Source organism: Apus apus, chromosome 1 (genome assembly GCF_020740795.1).
Source record: "Apus apus isolate bApuApu2 chromosome 1, bApuApu2.pri.cur, whole genome shotgun sequence".
Taxonomy (NCBI): Eukaryota; Metazoa; Chordata; class Aves; order Apodiformes; family Apodidae; genus Apus; species Apus apus.
Window position 1 is genome coordinate 198,312,727 of NC_067282.1, and position 20,341 is coordinate 198,333,067.

The following is a 20,341-nucleotide window of genomic DNA, read 5'->3' on the forward strand; positions in this document are numbered from 1 at the left end:
ATCTTATGGATAGGAAAGAAAAGCTTCAACCATTTCAAAATGGAACAATTGTGATGAAGAAAAGGCAGCAGAAGAGCTTGATATCTTTTCTCTGTACTAGGAAAAAAAATCTCCTTGCTTTCCAAGACAATGACTGAATATCTCATTCTGTCAATAGCAGGAGAGGTTATCTACTTGGCATGCACACTTAGAAACTAGCACTCCCATTCCTAAGGGTGGCCTTTAATAGAGCTTTTAATGACAGGGAAATGTCAGAAGGCTGATGGGGAGGGGATGTGGTGATCCAAATAACAGGATGAGGTAAAATAACAGCAATGTTAAATAGGTTTAGATTAATGGGTGGATACATAATGAGCAACGGTCAACATGAATTTATGGAAAACAGCTCTTGTTGAACAACACTGATTTCATTCCTTTAGTGCTGATGAATTTTTTTGCTAAAGAAAAAGATGAAAATTTAGCAAGTATTTCACTAATTACCACATGAGATTCTAATTTAAAAGTTAGCAGTATAATATCAATTAAGCTTATACTCTGGATTAAAAATTATTCAGCTATAATTATATTCAATTATATTATATTCAATTATAAAATTATCTGGCCATGGGAAATTGCCATCAAATGTGGTATGTCTCCAGACGTCTCTAGGCATTGATATTAGAGTCCTAAAATGCACGATTATCATCAAGGATCTGCAAGCAACTATATAATCCCTGTTGGTAAAGCATGTAGATGAGATAAAAAGGAATAGGAATAAAATACAGAGGAACTTGGTTCTCTTGGTAAGATGGTCCCAATCAAACTAAACATATTTTAGTGCACACAAGTGCAGCAAGGGATGAAGGACAGTTACAGAATCCTAGGGGTTGGACGGGACCTCGAAAGATCATCTAGTCCAACCCCTCTGCCAGAGCAGGATCACCCAGAGCACATCACACAGGAAGGCGTCCAGGCGGGTTTTGAATGTCTCCAGTGAAGGAGACTCCACAACCTCTCTGGGCAGCCTGTTCCAGGGCTCTGTCACTCTCACAGGAAAGACGTTTTTTCTGATATTCACATGGAACCTCCTATGCTCCAGTTTGCATCCATTGCCCCTTGTCCTATCACTGGTCATAACTGAAAAAAGCCTGGCTCCATCATCCTGACACTCACCCTTTACATATTTGTAAACACTGATGAGGTTGCCCCTCAGTCTCCTCTTCTCCAAGCTAAAGAGACCCAGCTCCCTCAGCCTTTCCTCATAAGGGAGATGTTCCACTCCTTTCATCATCTTTGTGGCTCTACACTGGACTCTTTCAAGCAGTTCCCTGTCCTTCTGGAACTGAGGGGCCCAGAACTGGACACAATACTCCAGATGTGGCCTCTCCAAGGCAGAATAGAGGGGGAGGAGAACCTACTAACCACCCCCTTTCTAATGCACCCCAGGATGCCATTGGCCCTCCTAGCCACAAGGGCACATTGCTTTCTCATGGTCATCCTCCTGTCCACCAGGACCCCCAGGTCCCTTTCTCCTACACTGCTCTCCAGCAGGTCAGCCCCCAGCCTGTACTGGTACATGGGCTTGTTCTTCCCCAGATGCAAAACTCTAGACTTGCCCTTGTTGAATTTCATTAAGTTTCTCCCTGCCCAACTCTCCAGCCTGTCAAGGTCTCATTGAATGGCAGCACAGCCTTCTGGTGTGTCAGCCACTCCTCCCAGCTTAGTGTCACCAGCAACCTTGCTGGGGGCACACTCTGTTCCCTCATCCAGGTCATTGATGAAAATATTGAATAGTACCAGTCCCAGTACTGACCCCTGAGGGACTCGACTAGTGACAGACCTCCAACTAGATTCTGTCCCATTGACCACAACTCTCTGACTTCTTCCCTTCAACCAGTTAATGATCCACCTCACTACCTGATCACCAAGCCCATACTTTATCAGATTATCTACAAGGATGCTGTGAGACAGTGTCAAATGCTTTACTGAAATCGAGACAAACCACACCTACCACACTACCATCATCTATCCACCTAGTTACTTCCTCATAAAAGGCTATAAGGTTGGTCAAACATGACTTACCCTTGGTAAAACCATGCTGACTGTTCTTAATTACCCCCTGATCCTTGATATGCCTAGTTCTAAGGAGAACAGATTTTCCCTTGGAAACTTTAACTCTGAAAGATGTCCAGAGTGAACATCAGATCCAAGAAACCATTGTGAAATCCCACGTCTGGAGAAAGCACTCTGGGATTCCATCCTGGCATGTAAACACATATGTGGAAGTGACTTTTATTGCCATTATAGTGAATTAAATACTGGAATACTATTCCGTCCTGATAGCCATGCTTTAAGAAAATACAATAACAAGTTACAGAGGATGCAGAAAGAGCCTCAGAAATTATTCAAGTCCTTAAGAGAAACACATGGTAACAGAATTAGAAGAACTTGGTCAACTTAGTTTATCAGAAGAGCCATTCTGGGGAGACTGTGATGATTCCAGCACACAAAATACTTCTCCAAGGAGGAAAATGTGGGTGTGAAATGGAGAAAGAATAGCAAGAAGCCAGAGCTGAAAACTGAACCCAGGCAAATTCAAACAGGAAACAAATATGCTTTAAAACAAAATGCAGAGACAGTGTTTGACTAGTGGAAAAAAATAACAGTGACTGTGGCAAAGCTTTTCTTTCTGGCAGTCCTAAAAGTCCACTTGAATGCTCTTCCAAAGACATGCTTTTGTCAAACATGAGTTTCTGGGCTCAGTGCCAGGGTGAAAGTACAAATACTCAGTGCCTGTAATGGATAGGTGAGCAGACTAAATGACTTCATTGTCTAATTTGGCCTCAGACTCTGGGAACTTGTGAGCCGGAGCAATGCAAGACTTAATGATGTGCACAGCCCCATGCTGCTCTAAGCCTCCTCCTTCCTCACCTAATTATGTCCCAGCAACAGCTTCTTCTTCTGAAATTGTCTGAGCAGGGACTTGGCATGGACAGAAACACTTGGACTAATGTGACTACTAGAGTGATTGGTCTCGCCCTGCATGAGGTGAGTAGGAAACATGAAAGAATACCAGTGCTTTTTTAATTACATTCTCTAGATTTTTGTGCTAAAATTCTATGCACCATGGGACCCACAAGACCAAGCAAGGGAACGAGTGAGTAATATGGGCATGGAAAAACAATGGTGGGAGCCCTCATTCTTCTCTTCTAGCCGTCAGCTGTACTGAAACAGCAGCAAAACCAATGGCATCAGTCCATGTCATCTTCATAGCTCAGGAACAAAGTGGGACTGAGTCATGAGTTGCCCCTTCACTCTTCTCCCAAGATAATGCAGCACTGCTGAGCTGGAAAGGATTTACTCTGCACCCCTAAACACATAAGAGTACATCCATGGTAACAACATGCAGAAGACAAACCATATACCTAAGAATCTGTCAGCAAGGCTGTTGGACTGCAGAGCCAGGGCTGTTCGGAAACCCTTGCTGTCTGACGGGATGATGGTGGACTGACAGACAAAAGCTCCCACAAAGTTGGAAAAATCTTCTGATTCTGCAACCATGTCCTTCAGAGTAATATCTGTGATATTGTCAGTGCAAATAGCCATCTTCTTTCCCTGTGGACAATCAGGAAAAAAAAGGGGAAAATGTTAGTTGTTGATAAGACATGAAAAAGTCTAGAAAAGGAGAGATTGCAAACTTTTGATTGCAAACTGGATTAGTTTCATTCCTGTACCTTAGTAACAACTTGATGTTTCTAAGGTGAGAGGGGTAAATTGCAACAAACTGTGCCATTGTGAAAGCTCTGATTAAAGCCTTGTACAGACCCAGAAACACGTCACCTCTGATATGTCTTATCAGAAACAAAGCACTCTTCTTTGTTTCTCTTGACAACAGTGTTTACTGGCAGAACATAATAAAACAACTGACAAAGGAAAACTGTAATTCCCTTGCCTTTAACTAACATACTGTAGAACTCCTTTTATTTGGGACTTAACATAGATAAAATCTTTTTAAAACACAAATACACAAAATCTCTAAACAGATATATAGCCTTCAAGGCTGCATTAATGTCACAAGGTTGAGAGAAGTACTAGAACCTCAGAGTAGCAGCAGTGAAAGACAAATCACCAAACTCCTTATCCTGACAAAATGCCACACACTCAGGAATTAATCATATGGTTGTGGATCCATCTGTAAGCACCTCTAATCTAGGTGGTACTGAGACACATATTTAAACTTAAAAGTATACAAAACACTGGGAAGAAATGTGACTACTCATGCAAACCATTGAAACGTGGGAAGGAGACTTCAGAACTTCACAGGGATTAACATCAATGTAAACTACATGTGTTTGCCTTCATGGGACAATACACACCACTGGTACTGCTCCAAAATTTCAATTTATGTATGTGACAACATGCTCTGGTACAATCTAAGCCCCAGACAGAAAAATGTTGACTCTGGGGCAGACACTGTTTGTGCTCATCAACTAAACACATTTTGTCACCACTTTAAAGGGCTGCAGTCAAAGTCAGCAGTGGCACCTCAGCCCATGGCAGAGAGCAGGGTGACCAGGGGTTCTGCTGATAGCAACATCTCCAGCCAAGTCAGAAAGGAAATACATGGAAAGAAGCTGGAAACTGAAAGACTCGAACTCTTCACTTGAGTGCCTTGGTGGAAGCACAAAAAGTCAGGAGTATGAGTCAAGTAACTTCACGACACAAGAACTAAGAAAAGGTAAGGATGTGACAGGATGTTTTTTCTGAGCATCACTTATGCCTAGAACTGTCATCTCTCCTCTGGAAAATTACTTGGCTGCCCAGAAGTCCTCTTACACTGCTGAGCAAGATCCAGAGGAAAGTGTTTGCCTAGTGTTAGTGACAGCTCAGTTGTAGGGGAGCACTTGTCCTGCCTCAGAGTGATCCCACAGAGCATCAACATAGGCAGCAAATTGGTGAATGCCCCTGACCCTCAACACCAGCTCAGCTCACCTCATTCCCACAAAGGCTGATGTTAAAGAAGTGGAAGAACTTGGTCCCTCGGGAGGTGAAACTGGGACCACTCATCAAGGATCCCACCTGGCTGAGGTTGCTAAAATCATAATTCAGGCTCTGGTTATCCTTGATGTATGACACCAGGCAGTCACTGAAGCAGGCAGAGTGGTCCTTCAGAGAAGGAAATGCATTCATTAAAAGAGCAGTTTTGGACCAGCAGAAAACCAGATAAAACAAGCAGGTGCAGACAGGACTATTTCCCTTGTTCCCTAAGCCTGGCCTTTCTGCCATCTGCTGCATTAGCCTAGAAAATGCAGAGTTTCTTGCTTTGGTTTGTTGTGTGTGCTTTTAGAATCCAAATGTCCCAGCTCAAAGCCCTGTAGGTAGACCAGAACATGGCCTCAGTTACACTTGCATCATGCAAAGGAAACAAAAGAAACAAGGACAGGCTATGAACCCAGTTGGACAAAGGCAGAATGTGAAAAAATTGGAGCAGTTCTTCAAGCCCCTGTGCAGCTCCTTGCCAAAGGCTTAAGGGCAACTTCATATAAGAGGAATTTGTTACAGGTTTCTAAAGACGCAGAAACATCATGTAGCTGAGGAAGTTCCTGAGTTTAAGCAAGAGTCTGGAATGGTTTTATTGGAAGCAATGTATATGCTTTCCCTGTCTTTATACTGTCTCCAGTTCAGCTTCTTGAAATGAACCTTTTTTGAGCTGTCAGTGTCAATTTTAACTTCTTATTGCACATTTACAAACAGATATTAGACTAGGGATGCATTTCAAAGACTGGAATCATTCGTTATAATTATACTCCAGTGCTCACAAAGAACATACCTGCAGGAAAGTACTAAAACTGGCCTTTAGGGTGCTTATATCCCAATAAACCCTGTTTGCCCATCTCTCAGAGACACTTGGTTTCTGTACCTCAGTGCTCTTGCTGCCAGGCCCACAGGGGATGCAGGCCTCCCTGCCATAGACCTGGTGGATGGACAGGAAGGTGTTGGCTGGACACTCCTTGCACTGGTTGGTCTCCTTCTCGATGTAGTGTCCTGCCGGGCAGGGCACACAGGATGAGCCAGATTGCTCAGAGCCCAGAGCACAGGCCTGGCAAGAAGAGGCAACTCCATCCACTGCATTGGTCACCGTGATAGAGTAGATCTTTGCCATGTCATTGATGAACTGTCTGCTCTGGAAAAAGAGCCAAGGAAAGCACCTTGGTGCCATTGCACTATTGCATGTGGGCACCAATCACAGCACTGTGCACCAGGGCACTGATTCAGGAATAAACTTATGCATTCACCTGTCTGTCAACACAGATTATTTATCCAGAGCTGCCTCCCAAGGGACACTTTATGGCGACAGCCCCTTTGCAAGAAGCCTCTGAGTTTCAATGGAGGGCAAGAGCTCTGACAGTAAGTGTCCAAGGGAAGCTGTGCTGTAAAGCCCTGTATGTAAAGAAATACTTACATCTTGGCCCTCATTGATTCTCTGAAAGGCCCAGGTGAACGTGAAGGAAGCATTTTTAGAGATGATGTGAGTGTAGGATTGTTTTTCTTTACTTCTTTCCCATGATTCCACCACATTGGTATTTTTTCGATTAACATCCTATAAAAGGAGCATAGATTTTTTTTTAAACCAAGAAGGATAGTCATACTACACTAACCAGCAATGTTTTATATATACATATATATAGTGTATATAGATAGTATATACTATATACTATATATAGATAGTGTATATATAGTCTATATATAGTATATACTATATGGTATATAGTGTCTATATATATTAATATTTATATATACAAACAACTTTACAATTGCATTTAGTGTTTTAAAAAGGAAAGCAAACATATTTATTCTGTTTTCCATCACTGCCAATTTTTTAACTGAGAAGGGGTGTCTATTGTAGAAGATGCTCTAGTTCACACAACAACTAAGTTCAAAGTTCTTTAGCAGGTTATAAACATTCTGAGAACAGATACAGCACAGTGGTTCTTTCAGATTCGAAATTCTGTTTTGTATAAAGGATGTGGATACCAGAGCACAAAGAGGAGAAGCCAAAATTCAAAGGAAAAATTGTAGTTTCTGCCATCTTGAGATATACCCACTTTGTTGATGTCTTCAGTGAAAGAGAACTGAGGCAAATAAGACAGCATCAAAGTTTACACAAGAAAAATCAGTTCAATTTATGGTCATGTCTCTTATTCTCCATCAGGTGTAAATGTTCTAGTGAAAGATGCCTTTGCTTTAAAACAGAGTCCTTTAAGTTATCACTAAAAACACCCAATTTCCACTTAATACGATGGGGAAATTCCTTTAAAGTACAACTAAGTATAAAAAAGAAAGGACTACCTTCCTTTTGCATTGGCAGGGGCAAGGGAAACATTACAGACCCAGATACCTTCCTCAGCTGATGGACTTTTGATAAGCAGATGAGGAAAGTAAAAAACATGGCCCTTCACTTTCCCAAACAAATGTCTGTTTGCTGCCCTACCAATTCTCCACATCACTGACAGCATAAGTATAAATTTTCAGATGTTGTTTTTCCCCTCTGCCCTGCATCTTGACTTGTGACTCTGTTAAACTTCTGGAGACTAACTCAGCTGCACAAGAGACACAGAGAATTTTACCAGCTGGTTTAATGGGAATAGTTGGCTCTTTGGTGTCCAGTGATTTCTTTTAAAATAAACAGACAACCAAGAATGGTTCAAAATTCACATGGTGGAGGAATGTTACTGGGTTATTCATTAGATCCTTCCTGCAAGGTATTAAACTAATGCCATATGTGATTTTAGTCATACTAAACCAAGTGCAACAAATCACACCTAGGTAGAGGTATTTAAGAGATACATGGAATACCAAGATCACTCCTCAGTCATGGACAGGGAAGTATCACTTACTGCCATAAAGTACAGCACACAATCTGCTGAACAGATGGTCTCAAAAATGAAAGTAATCCGTCCTAGTTCTGACCCAGTTGCTCCTGTCACTGATGTTGGAGGCCTGTTTGACATGGAAGGAATGAAACATTTACAAGGTGCTCTCCAGACAGGCATCAGTCAATCTTTCAAACTCCTTTTCATGCGATGGGGAAAGCATCAAAGTCCTGTCACAAAAAACATGCCCTTGCAGTTCTGCAGAGGCCAGGTCTGCACAGCAGCTCTGCACTGGCTACTGGGCACAGCAAGACTATGATTAAGTTCCCCTATTAGTATAATTCCCTCCTTATAACCCAAATTTGACAGTACTGGTAGTGAATCTTATTTCTTATAAGTATTACATTAAGTGATGAACACTGATGTAATTGCATCTACCCTTCACTGGTGGGAGATGCCTTCAGGATTCTGGTACAAAGAGAAGCAATCAGGGTGCTCTCCTGCTAAGCACTTAACTGTGACACACTCAACTTTTTTCCACGACACGCTTCTTGCTTCTGTTTTCATTGCTGCTTGCCAATCTTGTAAAATAAAAATCAGGCTTGGCTCAGTGGGTGTAAGTCAAAACCCTCCTCAGCTGAGATACAGCAAAGAGAGGGTGAGGTTAATTTTGCCACAACTTACCTGTATTATATTTGACACCTGGTCTAAGCTAGGAGAACAAGCCCGTTCTTTTAACAAAGAGGTGCAAGCACCTCAAGCAGCTAATTCATTTTGTGTGAGGGTTCAGGAGAAGTGGGAAGTCCTGTTCTCCTGCAGTGCCTGCACCTCCCTGCTGGCTCCAGGGGACAGGCTGTGCAGGCCAGATGAAGACACTGAGCAAAGAAAAGTGGGTTTCTGTAAAACACTTTCAGGGCAGGCACGAGTACAGACCCCATGGCAGATTTAACTGGTTACTTTGGGATACTTTAGAAACAGAAGGATAAGAATATCTTTTCTCAGTTTCCAGACCAGCCAACTGGCTGGCATCTCAGACTGGAGCAAACACCAAGGGCTTACAGAATCATCTGCTGCCATGGGCTGACTGGGGACACTGGAAGAAAACACAAGTTTCCCCTTGTCTCTCACTCATTATATCATTTCACTTAAAAAAAGAAAACACTGTTCATTCCAGGGATAATGTGAAATAAGTGTAAGAGGCAGAGATAAATGAGAAATAGATGAAAAAAAAAAAAAAAAGAAAGACAAAAAAATCCTGTTCCTTACTTAAATCCTGGGATGTGCAGGTTCAAGATAAGATAGTCATTGTCAGAGCCTCCTGCCCCACTCTGGATGTGATCACCAGCCACTTCCCAACCTTCATGGGACAAAAAAAAGAAAAAAATTAAACCAAGAAATGGGTGGTCTCTGGGTCATATGGAAAAAAAAAAAAAAAAAAAATCTATGTAACAACACTTTATTAAGCAATTCAGTATTTTATTACATTTTAAGGATGTCTGTTATAACCTATAGAGCAGTACAACAGTGCTTTTGAATGAAAAGTTTTAGTAATTGTATTGACTGCTGACTTAATAGGCAAATGTCACCTAGAAATCAGCAAAGCATTTGAAGTTCCCTGACCTGTGCTGTGCAATTCAAGAGGATGATCCACCTGATCTCTCCCAGCCTTAAATGAATCAATGAATCTACATGTTAAATGTTAGGCATATACTTCAGTGCCCCTCTGCTCAATATAATTCAACGCTTGTGTTACACCAGCCTGGCAGGGTGAATCAGGCTGAGGCAAATCTCTCAGAGAAGGCTGGAAGTGGAAGAAATCCTGAGTACCAGTTTCATCAGTGAGCTGTGACTGCTCTCTGCTGCAATCTCAGCACATGTGCAGAGAGAACACTCTGAGTGTTAAATGAAGAAAGATCACAGACTCTGATTAAGTTATCCAAAAGAATTAAATGTGACCTCAAGGGGCACAGTTATCACAGAACATGAAAGGGAATAAACTTGACAGAAATCAAATAGTTGGGTGGTTGTTTTTTTTTCAGTGGGGATATTCAGATTCACCAAAGTCTGTGGTGGGAGAGGTCCTTGGCTGAGGGAACTTCACATAGGCTGCAGCTCCTGCCCTCTTCTGCTATATGATTTCTTATTTCTTTTTTTGTGATATTGTGACATTGACTCTTACAGGAAATTTCAAGCCTGGTGCAATTAAAGAAAAGAGGGAAAACCGTTTTGTGATTATTACAGCAATGAGCATGCTCATTTTGATGATTGCTCCACTACAACAGTGATCAGCACAGAAGACAGGCAGGTAACAATACAGAGAGTTTGGCTCACCGTTCATCCCATCACACTTTGAGTTGCCTACATTAAAGCAAGATGTCTTCATGTTGCCTGGCAGGATGTTCCACCACTTGTACTCAAACCCCAGAACTGGTTCAGTCCCAGCAGGGCAGGCTTTGCACTCTACAGGGCAAGAGGGCAGGGAAGGAAAATCACAGGCCAAAGCTCATCTCTAACAGTGTTTTAAAGAATACAGACATTACTTTTTTGCTCTATGAAGCAAGTAACAAGCAAAGAAAACCACTTGTTTCTTTATAATTAAACAGCCACAGACTTATCAGGACCAGAAGAGGGGAAACAAGAGCAGCATTTTATAAACTGCCTGTCACACCCTTGTGGTAAGTAATTTGCAACTGATGCCCCAAGCTACACTTCCTGTTTAATGGTTTCATCTGAAGGCTTGATCATACCAGTAAACATGAGTTCCCACAATATGCTGTAGGTGACCACTGGGCAAACACATCTCAGAAACAACAAGACAGAGTTCAGGCTAGATGATGTTGCCAAGGTACTCATCTGACAGTGCTTCAAATTAGTTTTTCACAGGGAAGAACTTGGCATGGACAGGAGAATGGATGAGGAGGAATTACTGACTGTAAAAGCTCTGATTCCCTTCTCAGAATCCCTTAAAATAACCCTTGGGATGTCTATATCAGCAAAGAAATGCAGCCAGAACACAGCAGGTCAACTTAGAGCAGCAATCCCTGATAACAAAGGACTTCAGAGAGAAATTACGTATCTAACTCCCACTCTCCAATGTTATTTACCAAGTATCTTATGCAAAATGAACTCTGGCTTATGATGATGTGTCATTAAACTAATTCACATGCAAGTAGAGAACTGTGTTTGGGGACACAAGCACATTTTTATGGACTCCTACCCTGTGTCCCATCCGAAAATGTGCCTGGTGGGCAAGGAGTGCAGGAAGATGAGGCATTGTTGTAAAAGCCAGGATTGCAGGGTGGACAATCCTTCCTCTCTCCAGAAGGAGGTAAGGTCAATGCATGGGGGAGATCCTCTCTGCAGATCTTGGGTTCAATCCATTTGTACATTATCTGAGTCTGAAAGGAGAAGACGCTGTGTTCACATGGTGTGTTAGGAAGCTTTAGGAATAAATGCAACAATCAGATTTCCCCTTGTAAATGAAATGAAGGTATTTGCAATGTTTTAGGCAAAAAGCAGAACTTGCACATCCAAGACAAAAAAAGGGAAGGGCAGAGAAGGGAAATAGAAATAACTGCAATCACAGGTGATTCCAAGATTTCAGGCCTTAAGAGCAAAGGAAAAATTTGAAGCTTAAAAATGTACTGGTTTTCATTCCTATTTATCTAGTGTTTTTTCCCATTAAAAAGTTTCTGAGGACACTGGCATAAACAATCTCTGCATTTTAACCACGGTAACCCAAAATATAACTTCTTCATTATAAAATCCCTTTATCAGGAAGACATCTGTTAGTAGAGAACACCACCAGTTTTTCATTTTCTCCATTCTGGCCTGTTCTGTGCAAAGTCCTCAGTTCTCTCCAGCCTTTTTCACCTACTGAGCAAATGCCAAAGCACACAGGAACTCTTCCAGCCTCTCTCCAGTCCCTCCACAATATGTAAGGAGCAGTCTATGAACACTATCACAAGTCAATCACTGGTGTTACCACATACAATGGTATCACCTCTCTTTGACAAGACACAAGTTTCCTGACTTCAGGAAAAGGCTTCAGTGAGATGCACCATGCATGTTGGGTTTCAAATTTCTTTTGTCTTTGGGTCTATCCTTCAAAGAGTCTAACATCTCAAGACAAAAAATAGTCAAGTTCCAGAGCTGAGAAACCCAACTGGCAAGACTTCAACCTGACCAAAGCTCCTTCTCTGGGTATGTCCACCCTTTGGTCCCATCAGTGCAATCATGGATCCTCAAGGCCAGCAGCATGGATACAGAGGCTGGGAGGGGAGATTTCACCTTATGAATTTGGGTCAGGGCCCCGAGCACATGCCCCTGCCATCCTGTGCATTGAGTTGCTTGTGCTCAAGGTCAGCCCTCTGATAACACAGAGCTGTTCAAGAGCTACTGACCAGCTTTGAACCTGTTTGACAAAAAAGCTGGAAGCAGCTTCACAGCCAGCTCAGGCCTCAGCTCCTGAGAGCTGAGATGAAGCTGAGGCCTCTGCCCTTTGTCCCTGCCTGCACTGTGTTGCAGCCAGGTCTGTGCCAGATCAGTAGATCCACACCCTGACTTGACATCCCAGCTTGACATTGCTCCTGCCTCATCACTATCGACTTGTCTGGCAGCCTTGGCTGAATTTGGTCATGGTCGTTGGGTCTGCTCTTCTCACTTTGCTCAGGTGCTCCTGCTATCAGAGTGGCACCTGCCTCAGCCTGCCCTACTGTCACACTTGGCTCCTGGCTCCCTGTCCCTTACGGATCAGTCTGTCCTTGCTGCTTCTGAACACCTAAAGGATTTTCTAGAGTGTTGCTCCAGAAATGCTTCAGTGCACAGCATTTAAAATAAAAAGGATCAGAAAATGGTAAAGTACCTGTGTGCTTGCCCAGAGCCCAGACACACTGTACACACTAAAATAATCCTACTGCACCTGAGCAGAGAGGAAAGGGTCAGAGAGTGGCCCACAGACATGCCAGGGGCTGGGGTTCTGAGAATAGAGCTGAAACAAGCAGCCTGGGACTTTTAAAGCAGTAGATAGGTGAAAAGTCAATAGGAGTCAAGTGCCCAAGTCTCCTGAGGCCCCTTCCACACCTGGAGTGGGGACAGCAGGAGGGAGAAAACAGTCTCATGTCCAGTAAAAAACCTGGCTGATTTTAGTGAGCTGTGGACCAACAGGCCTTTGGGCTGGTGCTTTACAGCCACTGTGCACCTGAAGATGGGCTGTAGAGTCAGGCCCTCTCACTGGACTGCATCACTTGGAGAGATGTCTGGGGAGCAGGTCAAATCTGGACCAATTTCCAGAGATGCAGAGCACTGAGTGGTGAAAGTAGGTCCTGAAAACCCAGCCAGCATCTATGACACATGCTGTGCTTGGAAGTGGAAGACGAAGGGTGCCTGCAGAAAGACCCACTGTGTATTCTAATGATGCCCATCATCGGAAGGCAATTTGATGCCCATAAAGGCAATTTGAGGGTACATGGTGGGAGTCTATTCAGTGCCAGGGAGCCTTGAACTGCACAGAGCAGTGACAGGGTAAACCCCAGGAGGCCGCAACCAAAGCAATACCCAGGGGTGTAGCACTGAACACTGCTGCTGGTTCCTGGAGTCATTACAGGAAGGTAACAGAGTAAGAATCAGTGACAAGAGCAGGTTGTAGAGCCTGTCAGCTCTGGAGCTAAACTCACTGCTGCTTTGTTATTAAAGCAGACAAACTCTCAGCTGCATTTTGGAACTGGCTGACCAGGAGACTAAAAATACTCCATCCTACCAGCAAATATTAGGCCAACAGCCTACAGGTGCTATGGATTTTGACTGTTTGGCATCCCATCCAGATCTAAGAAAGATGGGAAAGGGAAGAAATGAGACAAAACAGACCTAACCACATGTCCACACCTCTGTGGGCTCCATATGCCAGTAAATAGGAGTCTCTGCTCCAAATCCTGCAAAAAATTCCTAAGTAATTGTTGGGACAAAGGGGAGGAGAGCTCCAAAGCCAGGCTGCCCCACCAGCAGGTCCTTCTATGAGAGATCCAGTGGACCTAAGACCTCTGGGTGAAACAACCTACAGAAAGCCAAAGTGTTTTGAGGCATTCCATGAGGCAAGCCCAGTATTAGCCGCTAAGCTCTGCTGCTGCACATGAATACTCCCAAGCTACGTATATACCTTTATTTCAACAGATCATGGGCTCTTCTTTGATGCTAAAACCCAGGGACACGATACACATCATACCTATACAGCCACCTGCAATAAGTGTGGTTGTGCTCCTGTGACATGGCAGCACCTGAAGCAGGCCTGGCCATTGCTGGGACAAAGCAAGTTGTCACAAGCCAAAAGTATGCCAGGAAAGATTGCTAACAACTAAAGCACTAGGGTTTACTCTGGGGCAGCACTTCAGCCTGTGGTCCAACCCTTTTTTCTTTTTTATGAGCATGGAGGTAGCATCAGTGACCCAGTCAGATTAATGACAAGTGCATGGATTGCACAGTAACAGGCCCACGACAGGCAGGTTCTTCCAGATGGATAAATGATGGAGAGAAATCACCTAAAGGACAAGGCCAAACCCTCAGAGAGATTCAATGCTGGAAACAAACTTGGAAAAGTAAATGGGAAAGACTCCTACAAGTTTTACCCTGCTTTCAAATGAAGATCACAGTAAGCTCAATGATCTTAAAAGTAGTATCAAGTCTTCTACTTACTTTTCCTTCCTTATCACATGGGGTATGGATCTGGAAAAAGTCTTTGTTTGTGCATGGAGGACGTTCTATACATGCACTGGATCCCTCCTCTAAAAAGAAAGGGTGAGGAACATGATGTTAAACTATCAAATGGTCCATCAAAGCAATCATAGCAAGGTTAAATATGGGGACTAAAGAGAGTCAGCAGAAAAATACAAAAACAAGAATGAAAATTAAATAATTGATGGATTCTACATGAACTTTCCCCTGAACTGAAGGAGGAACAGGGAAAATACCAGCAATGCTTGTACTGTCACACTGAAATTCATTGATTCAGTATAACCAGGGACTTGCTCAGACCCTAACCCCAGTTTTCACCTTCAAGCAATCATTTCTGTAGCTTGTCAGGCATGGAAATATGTTCTCACTTAAAAAGGAACAAAAACACTGTAACTCATTAAAAACTTGCTTACAAAACTAGCCCAATCTTTCCTCTCCCCAGATATTTTTACAGAATTCCAATTCCTGCCATGAGCTCAGGCACAGGTACCCAACCATTTGCCATAATCTGTGATAGCAGGTTCTGTGGTCAGTGACTGGCTCTTCAAAAACTGTCATAAAACTACAAGGAAGAAAACTGGAGACCTTTTGACAATGAAGAATGGATTTTGCCCATGTCATTTGATGAAGACCAGCCAACCACAGCTGGGAATGAAGAGGACTTTAGGAACTAGGGTTTGCAACTAGAACACCAAATCTCCCAACTGCACAGGAGGCAGGGACTGGCCAGGAAAGGAAACTCCTAGAAACATGAGAAGTCTGAAGGCAGTGAGGAAGCAAATTCAGATCCTTGCCAAACGGTAACACAAATTGCCACGAGAGGGCACACCGCGACTATTATCCTTCAGAGCTGTTCCCTTCGAGGTCATAAAGCTCTCCAGCACTTTATGTTAGCATAGATGACCTTACCCAAGATCAGCTCTGGCTCATTATGCATATATGTGCCCTCTGCAGCTTTTGGGAAGTCTCATCTTCAGTTCCCCTTTTCATATCAACTGGAAACTAAACCATTCTCCCATCTGCACACAGAAACAGCTTGGGGGTTGGACTAGATGACCTTCAGAGGTCCCTTCCAACCCAACGCATTCGGTGATTCTATGACCTTATGTACTTGGACTCTCCTGGTTTTGCTTAACCCATTTGATTTATGTACCTGCATAATATATTTCTTCTTTACACCTGGTGCACTCTTTAGCTCCCTTCTCAGAGTAAGTATTTCTTGGACACACCTGGCACCCAGATGAGCCTGGTTTGTCACTGAAGGTACCAGGTTTGCATGCGAAGCACTCGGACGTATATGCAACTCCTGTAAGGTAAATTACAGGTAAAGCACTGAAACTGAGAAGTATGCTCCACAACTACTGCCCACCTCCTCATGGGGGAAAGCAAGCCAGCTGGATAGCACAGTTTAAAAATCAGAGACTTTCACCACTCACTTCAGAGACTTTGGCTTTGCTGACTCTTGATTTAGGTCTTTAATCTTTGCTCCTCAATGTAAGTGTGTCCCGTGTAGGAATCTTATATGACATTCCAAGTTTGCTTACACTTAGGACCAAAAGAGCCACCCTAGATTAATTAAGTTATTTAAACAGTAATTTAAATGTCACTGTTATGATATGTACATCCATTTATCACTGTTGAGAGGCTTAACAATAAGCATGGGTTTTCTAGACTACATAAAAAAAAAACCCCGTTACTCCTTTTTCTCTCTATTTGCTAAGCCTGTCTTCTCCAGCAGACGGCATCATTTACCAGCTAAACTAATTTTTCAGATTTTCCCTGTGTCTGAAGTTTTGCCCTTCTATTTCCACACTTTTGAGGAGAAGACAGGGGACAGGAGAGCTAAAAAAGCCACTTCGGTGCTGTAGAAATGGCACTTAGCAAGCATTATGATGAAAGAGTGAGATAAGACTTAAAAGGAAAATATCACTTACCTTCAATTGTGATGTTTTTCACCAGAACTGGTTTTACTACTTTGGACCCCATGAGAATCCCTGTTGTTCTCCAGTATAATATATTGCTACCTGATTTCAGAGTCACCTGCAACAATATGCACGACAGTTAGCAGGCATCCCCTCACCAGGAAACTGGGTTTTTTCTTACTTTCATTACTCAGATTTCTTGCATCCTAGCAGCAATCCTGGCTTTTCCTAAGCTGCTTAGTGAGTCAAGAAATAACAGGGTGACAGCTAGGAAGATGCTGTAGAGGCATCTCTGAGGAGTGCCAAAGTGGGTTTAATAAAAAAGCTGCTCGATCCCTCAGTTTTATGGAAAATCACCGAGAGCTTCTTCTGACCTTGCTACAAGCAGAGCTGGGAAAAATCTGTTCCTGCCTTTATCCAGCTACCCCTGGCACTCAGGAGCTTTTATCTCCAGCCCTATGTTCAGATCTAGTCAATCAGTTTGTTTTTAAAACCTTGAGATACACTTTTATAAAGAAACCCAGCAGGACCCAGGGTTAAAAACTCCAGGCCCACAAGCAGCTTTTGTTTAAAGGTTTTAAATATCAAGCTCTGTCTGCATCTGGAGCATCATGAGCAGTAAGCCAGGCACAAACCACAAATGCCCCCAGCAGCAGTCCCATCCCTCCTGCTCTTTTCTGACCCTGAACAGCAGATGAGATGCAGAAAACAACCCAGTTTCTGACTGCTTTGACCTACTTGCCTTCACAGGATGGCTCAGCATAACCCCTGTGCTAGCACAGGAAGGGTGGTGGGTAGTGGAGCAGAAGGAAGGCAGGACCACTTCTCTCAGCAGCAGTGGTGATGCCTGCTGTCTTCAACTCACCTGTGTAACTACAGTATCACTCTACTTACTAAAAGCAGCAGGTTTACCAAGACCCTGCCTGGCCTGCAAAGCAGCACTACGTCTGCTAGTCCAGTACTAGATGCCTACTGCCAATGCAAGGGTACAGCCCTGTGTTGAACTAGCCCTGAAGGTGCTGTATTTTCACAAAAGAAGAGGGATAAACTTTACCAGCATAAGGGTTAAGGATAATGAGATTTACAGCAGTGCTTTACAGGCCTGGATGGGCCATGATTTTTGTTCACCACGATAAAGATTCAAAAAACTCAGCAAAGTGGAGATACAGCATATTGTATCTCCCATTCCTCAAATGTGTACTATCCATGGGGGCAGAGAAGAGCTGGACTACTGCAGGTAACAGCAGAACTGGGACCATATTGAAATAAACATAATGTTGTGTGGTGTAGAGATACCCAACATCAACTCTGGTGCAGCAGGACTAGCACACTGAAAGCAAAGTCTGCAGCAACTGGAAAAGTGGCCTCAGAGAAGCTGCCATGACGAGACTTGCAAGGCAGACAACAGCCTCAAGGAGAGCCAGACCAGTGATCTCACCTGGCTCACATGTCTACATTTAGCCAAGCATCCAAGTAACCTTCAAAGTCAGTGGAGACACTTGCACATCCTGGACGATGAACTCAGATGCCACCATCTCCTGTGCAGACACTGTCTACATCTCTCAGCTCACCCAGTCAATGCCCTGGCCTTGGATCTACCTTTCAGTCTGTGCCACTCACCACTGTTACCCTGTTCCCCAGTTCTTCTGCTCCTGAGGAGATTCACCTGGGGCTTGCACCTGAGCTTACAGGCTGGCTCAGGAATACAGTTTCTCCTCCAGGAGGACCAGCAGACCATGTAGAACAGAGAGTGAGCTGCTGTCTACACCAATAAAAAGCCTTTTTCAGCTGGCATAATGTCACCTATGGCAGGTTTCTGCCAGCACAGCTCTGGGAATTAGAGTATGGTGGTATACTGGAAACCAGGCATCAGCATGAGCTAATGGGTTGGTCTACACATGGTCTGTGCACCAAACAAACTCAGCCAGCTGGGCCACAGGCTGGCCAAAGGGCTGCTGCTCCCAACATGGACATGCTCATATCAGCACTGCTGGCTGGTGCTGCCAGCTTGCTTTCCAACTGGGTAAGTCACCATGGAGCACAAGCTGGGTACAGTCCAGCTCTTCAGCCTGTTCTGTCTGCCTTCATGTACACACAACACTCCCACCACTCAGTTGAACAATGGAGAATAATCTCATACCCTCATGAACAAACAACTGTTGTAGAATATTTCAATTGCAACCATGCAGAGTGACCGTGGCACGTGGATTTGCATAAAATCTATTTAACCTCATAAAGCACTTAATTCAAAGCCCAGAGAAATCAATCTGAAGTCTTGCATCTATGTCATTTGCTCTGGGATCAGCCCCTAGAGATCTTGGTGACTTCACCCACAATACTTGGGAAGTTGTGCTCCTTCAGATGTATTCACAGCATCTGGCTCTTGTTTGCTCTCAGAGGAAATCACAGATATTTAGCATTGGGAAAAAGGTTCATGGTAGGGGTTTTTTGCACTTACAGAATGAGAGCCCCATTCCCCGTTGTCCGTCAGCTTCACCCACTTGTCTGCTGTAGACTCCATCTCTTTGCACTGGTCATTTTGTATCTGTTAATTAAATACACAAGATCAGCGACCACAATCAGAGGCACCTCCCTGCCAGCCTAATTGTGACAGCCTACATTTTTAGGACAGCAGCTCTCTTAGTTGTGGCAAAAAAACCCTCCCAACTTTCAAAACCTGTTAGTAGGTTAACAGTGCCTCTAATGACCACCTCTGATGCAGATGGAAAAAAAAAAAAGATGCTGAGCATCTCGTCTTGGGTGCCTCCTCCTCCTCTGGAGCCCACCAAGACCTAATTCTCTAAAATCCAGAGGCCATGGGCTTCTAAGTCAGAGGGGAAGTAGGAGTGGATGGGACAAAGCCAATATCTGCTATGTCTTTGGCTCCCCACCACCAGACCTCACTAGGGATGAGAGTCACGTTATCAAGGGAGAGGCAACATGCCACGGAGAGTCTGGCCTGGCAGAGGCATCAGGTTAATTGTCCCTTGCTCAGGTCCAGCACAGAACAGCAGTCTTTCCTTGCAGCAGGGTTTGGTGCATGGCCTCAAAGTGGTCCTCTGCTTGCTTCTCATAACTGTCTTCTCTAGATTAAGAATAGCAAGTCCCATTGAGGCATGAGTTCATTTACTCAGCTTTTATTCCACCAGGGAGAAAGGCTATTTCAACACCTTCAGAAGACGTGGGGTCAAGCATCCTCCTCAAAGTTGCTCCACATCAAGATGAAATGAGCCACATAACCCCACATCCTCCAAAGCATCTGGGAACCGAATTCCCATCTAGATCAACAGCACTGAGGAAAAGATGTGAGAAGGAGCACCTCAGTAGAAGGTTAATCCCTATCTTGTGCAGTTTGAGCTACAGCATTTTTGTGCCTTGGTTTCCATCTGCAAAAAGGAGATAAGAATATAAAGTCTCTTCTCACAAGCTGTAAAGGGCTTCAATTTGTAAAAAGAGTCTGGGAAGGGTAGGCTGCAAAAGCACTGGGTATCTAACAAGAAGGATCCATACTTGCTTCCCATGTTTGAAGACATCTCCTTGCTTACCCTCAGGCTGGCAGTGCAGCCACCTGCACCTGGAGAACCCCAAAACTTCACCATTTCCCAGCAGCCTTCAAGCCACTGCTGCTGAAATGCCACTGCCCAGAGCTGAAGTATCATTGTTAAACATATTTAAGCACAAGGGCACGCAAGAAAAAAAAATAAAGGACTTTGAGAAGAACATTAAATCTGGTTTCCCTAAAATACTGAGGATGACTAGGACACATCTATGGGGGACTGCCTCCGTCACTGCTTCTTGGACAGGGAGTGATAAATTTAAGGAAGTGAATGAGTGGGATAT

The 20,341-nt window shown here is 43.7% G+C and overlaps 1 protein-coding gene across 3 annotated transcripts in view; it reads right to left on the bottom strand.

Moving 5' to 3' along the window:
- ELAPOR2 (endosome-lysosome associated apoptosis and autophagy regulator family member 2) overlaps positions 1–20,341 on the bottom strand; it is a 99,684-nt gene that overhangs the window by 12,729 nt on the left and 66,614 nt on the right. For 2 of the 3 annotated variants that reach the window (XM_051641353.1, XM_051641369.1), the window contains 12 exons: positions 18,960–19,046; positions 16,514–16,619; positions 15,733–15,885; positions 14,541–14,629; positions 11,071–11,251; positions 10,185–10,313; positions 9,120–9,210; positions 7,878–7,980; positions 6,443–6,580; positions 5,900–6,163; positions 4,972–5,145; positions 3,405–3,594 (listed from right to left, as the gene is read on the bottom strand). In XM_051641353.1, the coding sequence (XP_051497313.1) occupies positions 3,405–3,594; positions 4,972–5,145; positions 5,900–6,163; positions 6,443–6,580; positions 7,878–7,980; positions 9,120–9,210; positions 10,185–10,313; positions 11,071–11,251; positions 14,541–14,629; positions 15,733–15,885; positions 16,514–16,619; positions 18,960–19,046 (1,705 nt within the window). The remainder of the gene's footprint in view (positions 1–3,404; positions 3,595–4,971; positions 5,146–5,899; positions 6,164–6,442; positions 6,581–7,877; positions 7,981–9,119; positions 9,211–10,184; positions 10,314–11,070; positions 11,252–14,540; positions 14,630–15,732; positions 15,886–16,513; positions 16,620–18,959; positions 19,047–20,341) is intronic. The other variant, XM_051641363.1, reaches the window with a different exon arrangement.